The sequence below is a fragment of the Bombina bombina genome, chromosome 1 (genome assembly GCF_027579735.1).
Source record: "Bombina bombina isolate aBomBom1 chromosome 1, aBomBom1.pri, whole genome shotgun sequence".
Lineage (NCBI taxonomy): Eukaryota > Metazoa > Chordata > Amphibia > Anura > Bombinatoridae > Bombina > Bombina bombina.
The window spans coordinates 325,373,883-325,386,056 of NC_069499.1; the positions used below are offsets into that span (position 1 = coordinate 325,373,883).

At 38.6% G+C, this 12,174-nt stretch overlaps 1 protein-coding gene across 7 annotated transcripts in view; it reads right to left on the reverse strand.

The window, feature by feature from the left end:
• The window catches only part of BIN1 (bridging integrator 1), a 189,838-nt gene that overhangs the window by 83,421 nt on the left and 94,243 nt on the right, over window positions 1–12,174 (reverse strand). For all 7 annotated transcript variants that reach the window (XM_053698094.1, XM_053698098.1, XM_053698092.1 and 4 more), the window contains exons 5-6: window positions 8,963–9,058; window positions 8,445–8,552 (exon numbers count right to left, since the gene is read on the reverse strand). In XM_053698094.1, the coding sequence (XP_053554069.1) occupies window positions 8,445–8,552; window positions 8,963–9,058 (204 nt within the window). The remainder of the gene's footprint in view (window positions 1–8,444; window positions 8,553–8,962; window positions 9,059–12,174) is intronic.

A 12,174-nucleotide genomic window follows, 5' to 3' on the forward strand; every position in this document is an offset into this window, starting at 1 on the left:
CAGGTGAACAAGGAGGCCATGTCATTAGATTTTCTTCTTTTATACCCTTTCTTGCCAGCCACGCTGTGGAGTACTTGGACGCGTGTGATGGAGCATTGTCCTGCATGAAAATCATGTTTTTCTTGAAGGATGCAGACTTCTTCCTGTACCACTGCTTGAAGAAGGTGTCTTCCAGAAACTGGCAGTAGGACTGGGAGTTGAGCTTGACTCCATCCTCAACCCGAAAAGGCCCCACAAGCTCATCTTTGATGATACCAGCCCAAACCAGTACTCCACCTCCTCCACCTTGCTGGCGTCTGAGTCGGACTGGAGCTCTCTGCCCTTTACCAATCCAGCCACAGGCCCATCCATCTGGCCCATCAAGACTCACTCTCATTTCATCAGTCCATAAAACCTTAGAAAAATCAGTCTTGAGATATTTCTTGGCCCAGTCTTGACGTATCAGCTTGTGTGTCTTGTTCAGTGGTGGTCGTCTTTCAGCCTTTCTTACCTTGGCCATGTCTCTGAGTATTGCACACCTTGTGCTTTTGGGCACTCCAGTGATGTTGCAGCTCTGAAATATGGACAAACTGGTGGCAAGTGGCATCTTGGCAGCTGCACACTTGACTTTTCTCAGTTCATGGGCAGTTATTTTGCGCCTCGGTTTTTCTACACGCTTCTTGCGACCCTGTTGACTATTTTGAATGAAACGCTTGATTGTTCGATGATCACGCTTCAGAAGCTTTGCAATTTTAAGAGTGCTGCATCCCTCTGCAAGATATCTCACTATTTTTGACTTTTCTGAGCCTGTCAAGTCCTTTTTTTGACCCATTTTGCCAAAGGAAAGGAAGTTGCCTAATAATTATGCACACCTGATATAGGGTGTTGATGTCATTAGACCACACCCCTTCTCATTACAGAGATGCACATCACCTAATATGCTTAATTGGTAGTAGGCTTTCGAGCCTATACAGCTTGGAGTAAGACAACATGCATAAAGAGGATGATGTGGTCAAAATACTCATTTGCCTAATAATTCTGCACTCCCTGTATATATATATATATATATATATATATATATATATATATATATATATATATATATATATATATATATAAGCAAGCAGGAAAATTGCACTCCCAATAACCAAAGTCCTTATGCCCTGGGTGCAGCAAACAAAATAGATAGAAATGCAGGACAAGCGCACTCCAAGGGACTTTTCAAAATCACTTTAATCAGTGTGATTAAAGTGATTTTGAAAAGTCCCTTGGAGTGTGCTTGTCCTGCATTTATATATATATATATATATATATATATATATATATATATATATATATATATATATATAAAACAATGAACCATGGATTGCACTCACTGGTCTTTTTGAAAAAACGTGCCTTTAATGTAACATTTCGGGGACCGTATCCCCTTCCTGAGTTCCATGGTTCATTGTTATTTGTTTGCACCCTGGCAGCTGGATTTAAAGTGAGAGTGCTCTTCACTTGCTATTATATATATATATACTTTTTTTTTTTCAATAACACTCAGCTTTTTCAAAAAGTGGCCTATAAATTAGTTTGAAAATAAAATTACATTAAGATGAAACAACAATAGGACACAAGATTAACGTATTTGAAAACGTCAAATAAAGTTATTAATCTTGGCAATTTGATCACCAGACTAGGAGCTTTACTTCCCAATTTATTTTGTAAACTGCAATTAAGTGACATTCCAAACAGTGTATCAAATTCACAAGCATGCAGTATTCAGTTTGGCATAAATGTGAAATAGTGCTGTGAGGAAAGTACATCTGTCTATTTTAGGTGAATAACAGTAATTTTTTTCTGTGATCTGTATATATATGAAATAGAAGATGATGTTAATTTGCTAGCAGGACCTCAGAATACCTCAACACCACCTTCCTAGCTACAAGAGAACTCAATAGCAATGTATTAATCTTGAGATTAAAAACAAACAAACAAAAAAACACATATTTGACACACAATACTAGTGAAAATAATTGACAAACAAATGCTCTTGGTTTTCCAGAAGGAAATGTGGCTTTAGATTCTGAACTGATATTATACAGGTTCAGATAGTCATACATTTTATAATGTAGGGAATTAAATTGTGAGCAAAATGAAAGCCTAAGTACTTGCTTCTAACATAATAACATTTATAATAGTTTTTTGATAAGAGCCCCTGACTAGACAGAGTAAGATTTCCAAAATGTAAAGTTTTAGGACTCAGATCTTTCCAGCTGCACCAACATTTAGCTGCCAAGACAGAGCACTGCAACAATTTAGGTTAGATTTGACATGCAAGCACATGCAAGGTTAGGCCTAGCCAGGGAATCACCTGGTTTCGAAGCAGATTAGTTTGTGCTACTAGATGTGCCTGGATTACCCCCTGGCACCACTGAGGGGCAGCCTTCTCAAGCAAGGATACTGGCTGCATGTGTAGGCAAATAGGTAAAGGAAAAAGAGAAGAAAAGAAACAAAGGAAAGCTTTTAATATTGACAAGTACAAGCTGAGAACAAACACCAAGGCAACGAGGTGCAATCTGTTATTTTATCCTTGAATCATGCAGGAGAGTAGCAATTATGTTTCCACACAGATTGAACCATTGGCGTAGACATAACCAGCAATCAACTGCAAAGAGCAACAAGAATAGTTAGTTTCAGCTCAGAAATTCAACATCAGGTCATTGCCCTGTTTGAGAAGACAATTCAAGTACGAACAGATATTGTTAATAACTGTCATGCATGTGATCAGAGAATTCTTTCACACAAGAAATAAGATTGGTTATCTAATGTTTAACTGACAAAATAAAAATTGTGTGCATACGTTTCATTTTTGCAAGTGAAACAATATTGCAATGTACATTCATTATTTATTTTGCGTCCTTTGGCTGTAACATACATTTAAAAATTGCACTTTTGCCCAGGGAGGCTTGGGTTAATACTTTTAGGCAATTTATGTGAGCTTTTGTTTACCTTTTCCTCACTCCCTAAGCTTCTGTAGTGTCATATGCTTTGAAAATGTGGATTATCAGTTTTGTATCAACAATCATGATAGGGAAATCATTCTTTGCAAAAGTAACTAAGTTGAATCAAGCTAAACCTCCTTAAAGGGATACTGAACCCAATTTTTTTCTTTTATGATTCAGATAGAACATTTTAAACAACTTTCTATTTTACTCCTATTTAAAATTTTCTTCGTTCTCTTGATATCTTTATTTTAGAAAACAGGAATGTAAGCTTACAAACTGGCCCATCTTCGGTTAAGCACCTGGGTAGTGTTTGCTTATTGGTGGCTAAATGTAGCCACCAATCAGCAAGCACTATCCAGGGTTCTAAACCAAAAATGGGCTGGCTCTTATGCTTACATTCCTGCTTTTTCAAATAAAGATACCAAGAGAACGAAGAAAAAAGTATAATAGGAGTAAATTAGAAAGTTGCTTAAAAGTGTATGCTCTATCTGAATCATGAAAGAAAAATAAAACCGGGTTTTGTGTTCCTTTAAGGGAATACAAGAGGTCAGACTACCCCAGTCTGCACATGTGCACATATAGTTTGTGCTATATCTGAATTTTAGCTTGTGATTGGTTAGGAGGGGCTCTTTTGTTCTGAGGGACAGGGAAATCAGCTAAAAGAATAAACATAAAACAATATGCTCATTTCACACTATAGCTGTAGCTAAATCTCTACTACTCACTCAATATAACATATTCCTATAGATGTTTATAAATATTGACAGTAGTCTTGGGTCAGTTTTCCTATATTTCTATTTGCACAGGTCAAATTTACTCTAGAGACTTTGTCTATGAAGTAGAGTTATTAAACCATCTCTGATATAGTCTGAGAAACAGAGATTCTGTTCTACGATCACACAGTAATATATGTACATGATAAAACGATCCAATACAATACAAAACTGGGAGGTCTTCTAAAATATGCTACACAGCTGCATTTATTCCTTTTGGGGGGAAAAACATAATTTCCTTCATTTCCCCACACCTCTTATTTATTGCTTAGGGTCAATGGGCAAAATGTATCTCTTGAAGAGCAGGGAACTCTGTACAACTAATAGAGTTAATCTTCCTTTGGAGCTCACTAAATTTACTTGCAAATTTTGAAATTAAACGCTTCTAGACTCCACTTTAGTAACACAACTGTACCTAAAAAACATACTCAACTTCACAATTAATTACCCATGTTGGTAATGAGCACAGCTAATTTTATCCTAATGGCTGATACATCAGAGTAAAAAAAAATATATATATATTAAACTTTGCTCAGTTGGGCTGAGTTAAAAAATATAGATAGAAACATTATGATGGAAGAATATTTATATTTGGTCAATAAAAACCTTGATAAAATGATTACCTGTTACATTTATAATATTACTGTGCTTAGATCATATGCCCTGGGATGAACACAAAGATCAAGTCAACTTCAGAAGTTAAACACAAGGCCGTACACGAACATACCTAGCAACATTTGCCCGTTTCATATGTAGACACGTATTGGGTATATGATATTATGGATCAAAGGGAGGGACATGGGTTTTGTTATAGAATGGATCTACTTTTTTTTCTCATTTAAGCAATATCTCCTTTTTACTAGGGGATTACTGCCAATATGCAGACTTTAATGGCCACTAAGGGCCAGATTACAAGTGGAGCACAAATTAACGCTCAAGCTTGAACATTAATTGCAATAGAAGTACGACTTTTTGCACTCATCGGGTTGCGCTCGTATTATGAGTTGAAAGCAAACCTTTTTTCGCTCTAGCCATAACCCAATGAGTGCAAAAATCCGAAGTTAGCATACCACGTGCATGTTTACATGTTCCGCCATAGAAGTCAATAGAGAAAAAAAGTGGGAAAAAACACCCCACTCCCACACAAACATGATTGCATATTCTCAGTTGCACTAACCCCAAATGAAAATATTAATATTTCACAGTCCAATGTTCTGCACATAATAGAACATGTTCTATTTATTCATAAATACATTTTTGTAGATATATCTGATGGTTTTTTGGTAAAAAAATAAATATATATATATATAAAAATATCTATTTACAAATACATCGAACGTATTCCCCTATGTGCAGAACATAGGAATGTGAAATATTTATAGTAAATAGTTATGCTTTAACATGTTTCCATATATATATATATATATATATATATATATATATATATATATATATATATATATATGTACATACATACATATATACATACATACATACATACATACATACATACATATATACATACACACACACATATAAATATATATATATATCCATATGTATATCTGTATATAATTGTACATGTGTATTTATATGTGTATATATGTACATATATATATACACACACATCATACATATTTAGACATGTATTTGTAGGTATGTCTATGTTAAAGCCCTTTGCCGGCTTTTTTTTCTTTTTTTCTAATGCCTGAGATCTCAAATCTTTGACCCTTTATAACTTTTTTGTGCAATATTTTTTTAATAATTGTTATTAGATGGTAATTAGATGGTGTTATTATACGTGTAACTATACTTTGTAATGTATTTTTTATGTGTTTTGTGCAACTTTTATGTTTCGCAAAACAGTTAACCACAGCTCTGAAGTCGCAGTAATTATTCTAGTGTAAGTCGTGATTGTTCGTAATCTAGCCCTAAGTGTTTAACCCCTTAACGACTGAGGACGTGCAGGGTACGTCCTGAGAAAAAAGGCAGTTAATGCCTGAGAACGTACCCTGCACGTCCTCAGTGTGGAAAGCAGCTGGAAGCGATACTGCTCGCTTCCAGCTGCTTTCCGGTTATTGCAGTGATGCCTCGATATCGAGGCATCCTGCAATAACATTTTTAAGCCATCCGGTGCAGAGAGAGCCACTCTGTGGCCCTCTCTGCACCGGAGATCGGTTGCTCCCTGTGTTGGTGGGTGGGAGCCGGACCGGGAGGCGGGTGGCGGCCATCGATGGCCCTGTGGAAGTGAAGGGGGGCGGGATCGTGGGCGGGGGTGGCTGGGGGCGCGCACGGGCGCGCGCGCGTGCACGGGAGGGTGGGGGCGGGCGCGTGCACGGGGAGGGAGCGGGTGGGAACCGCTACACTGCCCAAAATTATGTCAATAAAAAAGATAAAAAAATCGAAAATGAAAATAATCAGCAAGGTGGTGGGGGTTTGTCTGTGGGGGGTGGGGGGGGGGGGGGAAGCTACACTACAGAAAAAAAAAACAAAGAAAAAAAAAAACACTTTTTATTGTAAACTGGGTACTGGCAGACAGCTGCCAATACCCAAGATGGCCCCCAATAAGGCAGAGGGGAGGGTTAGAGAGCGGTTTTGGGGGGGGATCAGGGAGGTTGGGGGCTAAGGGGGGGATCCTACACAGTAGCATATGTAAATATGCTAAAAAAAAATTTCATTTTTTTTTTAAAACCCTTTTATTTTAGTACTGGCAGACTTTCTGCCAGTACTTAAGATGGCGGGGACAATTGTGGGGTGGGGGAGGGAAGGGAGCTGTTTGGGAGGGATCAGGGGGTGGGATGTGTCAGATGGGAGGCTGATCTCTACACTAAAGCTAAAATTAACCCTGCAAGCTCACTACAAACTCCCTAATTAACCCTTTCACTGCTAGCCATAATACACGTGTGAGGCGCAACAGGATTTAGTGGCCTTCTAATTACCAGAAAGCAACGCCAAAGTCATATATGTCTGCTATTTCTGAACAAAGGGGATCCCAGACAAGCATTTACAACCATTTGTGCCATAATTGCACAAGCTGTTTGTAAATGATTTCAGTGAGAAACCTAAAATTGTGAAAAATTTTACGTTTTTTTTAATTTGATCGCATTTGGCGGTGAAATGGTGGCATGAAATATACCAAAATGTGCCTAGATCAATACTTGGGGTTGTCTACTACACTACACTAAAGCTAAAATTAACCCTACAAGCTCCCTAAAAGCTCCCTAATTAACCCCTTAACTGCTGGGCATGATACACTTGTGGTGCGCAGTGGCATTTAGCGGCCTTCTAATTACCAAAAAGCAACGCCAAAGCCATATATGTGTGCTATTTCTGAACAAAGGGGATCCCAGAGAAGAATTTACAACCATTTATGCCATAATTGCACAAGTTGTTTGTAAATAATTTCAGTGAGAAACCTAAAGTTTGTGAAAAAATTTGTGAAAAAGTGAACAATTTTTTGTATTTGATCGCATTTGGCGGTGAAATGGTGGCATGAAATATACCAAAATTGGCCTAGATCAATACTTTGGGATGTCTACTAAAAAAAAATATATAAATGTCAAGGGATATTCAGGTATTCCTGAAAGATATCAGTGTTCTAATGTAACTAGCGCTAATTTTGGAAAAAAATGGTTTGGAAATAGCAAAGTGCTACTTGTATTTATGGCCCTATAACTTGCAAAAAAAGCAAAGAACATGTAAACATTGGTTATTTCTAAACTCAGGACAAAATTTAGAAACTATTTAGCATGGGTGTTTTTTGGTGGTTTTAGATATGTAACAGATTTTGGGGGTCAAAGTTAGAAAAAGTGTGTTTTTTTCCATTTTTCCTCATATTTTATCATTTTTTTTATAGTAAATTATAAGATATGATGAAAATAATGATATCTTTAGAAAGTCCATTTAATGGCGAGAAAAACGGTATATAATATGTGTGGGTACAGTAAATGAGTAAGAAGAAAATTACAGCTAAACACAAACACCGCAAAAATGTAAAAATAGCCTTGGTCCCAAACGGACAGAAAATGGAAAAGTGCTCTGGTCACTAAGGGGTTAATGCATGTAGAAGCAGCACTATTTAATAGAGAAAACATTATTACAGATATGCATTTTTCTTTAGGTATGGCATCCAAAGGCATCCCATATGCACAGAACACAAGGAAGCAGGTAGCCAGTGATTTCAAAGCTTTTAATGCTTAGGGTCATAATAAGGAAAAAATTGCAAGCATGTAATTTTAACACCAGAGACACTTAAACTCTGTGTTTAACCCCTGAAAAGGGCTTAAATCCATAGTTAAAAAAACTGCTAGGTAGCCACAGAACACCAGTCACCCAATCAGCTGCAGTAGACTCACAGCTGCGTCGTGTGACACTGACTACCACTACTGATTGGGTCAACGGCAGTCTCCACTCGAGCAGCTCTTAAAGCAGTTTGGTTAAAAAAAAAATGGGACAGTCCCACTGTATTCTGGACAACTGGGAGTAAGTGCTAAAAAAACATATTGGTAATGCACGGTTCCAGATACATTCTTTTTATAATAAAACACAATGAACTATTAAATGAATTTCTATATCAATACCAATAATAATATTATGAATATTGCAGAAAATATCTGCTTTGACACCTACTAATTTTTTCTTAAATGTTTAAATAATCAACTATTAAAAGATAGGTAAATTCATCCACAGACATGCTCACCTTAGCAATTTTGGTTTCATCCTTTTTCTTCGCATTTTGCAGGGATTCAAAATGATGCCTTGCACTGTCATAATCTACAAGCTTGCGTCCTCGCTTAGCAATGCGAGACTGAAAAAGAAAGATGTAAATGAGCAAGAAATGAAGATACACTGAATTACGTGATCGTCTCAGTAGAATTTGTAGTTTGGCACAACATACACATTTCCAGACTCCTCTTCCATTCACTCCCCTCACATTAAACAATCAAGACTCCCCAATGGGAATTGAAAATCCTGCACTTGGTCATTAAAACTCACTAGCATGATTTCTTTATACCTCTCAATACACTTTATACATCATTTACTCTGTATTATCTTCTTAGCATTTTCTTGGCCTTCCTTCCTGTACTAAAGTTTGGAGTATAGAGTTACTGTACCCCATATTTCATGAACATCTGTAATTTATTTTTTCACAGCACAGCCTCACCTCTCACAAATGGAAACCTGTATCTTATTCATAAGAAGAAGTGTTCTTTGTACCTTGATATCTGGGAACTGTCCAAGATAAGTGTCCATTGTGAGAAGAGCCTGGTCAACCAGCTTCTGGTGGTAGTCTGTCCATAGCAAGTCATTGTTCTGTTGGAAAATATGATAAGTATTTTACCTATGCTAGATATTTTTTTAAATATAAGCATCAACAGCAAATAACATCAGCATCAAATAATACATAGTAGAAAATGTTCTTTGTATTTTATATATACAATATATATTACTATATCGGGTTTAGCGCTGTAGGTCTAACGCTGCGTTGGGTTAGCTCACCAGCGATAAGTGTTACTTGGGGTTTTTTTTTATAAGGTAGTCCTGAAGTTAGTGTGCATCCGGTTTCGCTCGAGCGCAAACATTTTACTTCCAACTTGTAATACGTGCAATAAACCACATGTGTTAAAAGTTCACTTTCAGCAGTGTTTGTACTCAAGCAAAAGCAATAAATTGCACGCCCACTTGTAATTTGGCCCTATAGCTTTAAACTTTAAAAATACAGAAGACAGGAGCCTTTGGGGTCAATTTATTAAATGGCGAGCGAACATGATTTCCTATAGCGAATCATGTACGCTCTAAAATCGCTAAATTCCCACAGCATAGGCTGTCTGCATTTATCATTGCACAATCATTTCTAGTGAAATGCTTGTGCAATGCCGCCCCCTGCTCACCGGCAGCCAATCGGCTGCTAGCAGTAGGTATCAATCATCCTGATTGGATGGCAGTGGAGAAGTTAAAGAGCAGCGGTCTTACGACCGCTGCTTCTTAACTTACATTTCTGACAAGCCAGAAACGATGAGCATAGAAATCAGCATCCACTGCTTGTTAAATCTGAGTCTTATAATAATGTGCTAGCCAATAGGTTATGAGAAACAAATTGTTTTGGCTTCATTATCAATAACCTTCTTACCATCCAATTGAAGAGCATTGTTTTGAAATAAATAGTTGCATATGCATTGGGGTAAATACATGAAAACCTTTATTATAACAGATTTGACAGGTGTTTTGCAAACCAGAAAACGAAGGAAAAATTAGCAGGAAAATAGGAAAGGAGATCATCATGCAAAGATTGATTCATTATTGTTGGTGACAGCCTTTAAGGATTTAATTACAGCCCGTTGGTCACCAAAAAAATTCAATAGAATATAGTGTAATGAACCATTTCCTGTCATTTTGTGCTCATGTTTAATTTATTTTTTTATTACATCCAAATATTTAGATTGTGATAATCAAATTTTATTTTGGAAAATATCTTAAACTAGTGATTTGTTAATTATTAACATTTTAATTGAAAACAGGATATTCATTTTTTTTAAAGGCTTCCAATCTCAAATATGATCAGTTAACATTTTAAAAAACAAAATTAAACAGCAGGAGAGGGGTGGAGGGGGCAAAATTAAGTAGGAAGCAATGCATCCCACGGGCTGGAAAATCTCATATTCCATTCCATTTGCCCTCTCATCTTCTGAATTTCTCAGCACTTTCCCTTGGTTTGCTTTAATTTGCTATATTGCTTTTTTCTAATTTATTTTTTTTCTTTTAATTGCCATTGCCAAAAGTAACATTTATCCATATATCCTATTCCTGCTTCAATTTCTAGGTCTGCCATCTTTTGTTGCTGCCAGCCGAACCCCATATGTTGTAGTTATGCTGCCAACCTATTGGGATCTGAGTTTTATGCCAATGTTATCAGGAGCAACTGCAATGTGTACAAAGCTGTGGGTGAGGAACACAAGCTAAGAGTCAGATTAGAAATTAGTACAGAAGCCAGTCACAGATACTATAACATTATCCTGACTCATTTGTAATTTATTGTATTAGTCAATTCACACCGTGAGCCAGTAAAATTCTCCAGTATACATGCCTGGTTTCTGCACTAATTTCTAATTTGACATTTAGCTTGTGTCTGAATGTGATCTTATATGTATAATGTTGTGTTAGGGGCGAGATTAACCCTGTAAATATGATAACCATGGGATAAATGAAAAGGAGAAGGGATATGGTTTTCTCAATCATTCCCTGGTAACTCTTGGTGTGTATTATAAGCAGATGCATCATATATGTCGAAAACTAGGGTATTTGCTCAAAAAATAGTATTCAGAGGCTTCCGGTGGGCGGGCGCCGCGGTCGGCAGCAGGTGAATTGAGCTCCGCTCGGAATCCACATGAAAACTTTTAAAAAGTGACCTGGAACACTTGTTTTCACCCTGAAACTACTTCTTGCCTGCCCTGCTGCTGACCGGGTGCCCACTGAAAAATCCTTGGCAGATACAGCTGCCCGGAGCGGAGGGATCGCTAGGTCTGGGACCCCCTCTGTCTTTTTCAGGAGAGCTAACATCGCTCCACCACTGTGACCTGCCGCTTGGGCTGCTAAACACCGGGACACGGACCACAGCTAAGGGGTAATACCTGACCCCCGGAGTACCACTAGAACCCGGCCTACAATCATCTGGGCTGACACCCTCCCCGGACCGGGTGAGACCATCTCCTCTCTGCCGAGCAGCCATCTTGGCCCCACGTGGCATACCCCCACCCTGAATTGGGGAGAAACCGCTCACTTTGCAGCAACCAGGGATCGCGGCAGTTGCCGACACTAACACCGGGCTACCTCACATCACCCCCCAGACTGCTCAATAGGGTCTGGTGAAAGGGACTCACACCGCAGATCGCCTCCGCCACGGAACTTCTCTTTTGGCGCGAAACGGCGCGACTCCTTCTCGAGGGGCCCCATCTTGCAGCAGACGCCAAACAGGAGCCACAGGACCCACCGGGGGTAAGCCTATTTACTTTGCCCTATCTGAAGGCCCCCTACTCAGTGCTGGACACACCCGCTCCACCCAGGGCCCATCCACAAATGACCAGCTCTCCCTTTTCTTCCCTCTGGGGACACTAATCACTGGGAGGCCTCGGGTTTACATTAGCAGGGTTAGCAGCCCACGCTCCTCCGGGACACTGCAAATACCGCTAGACCTGATCCTAACTCCTACAGAGCCTCTTATTAAACTAAACTAATAGAGCCTACCTAACATGCTAGGCCTCCTTTAAACTGCATAGCCTCCTGTCACCCTTCAGCAGCTTTGAGGCAGAACTGATCCGGCGATCCCAGATTCTTGGCTGTGGAGCTTACTGCCATTTGTTTTATTGAACTGCACACACAGGGATTCCTGGTCTCCTATTCCTAGGATACTGAATGTGTGGCCACCTTGCTGC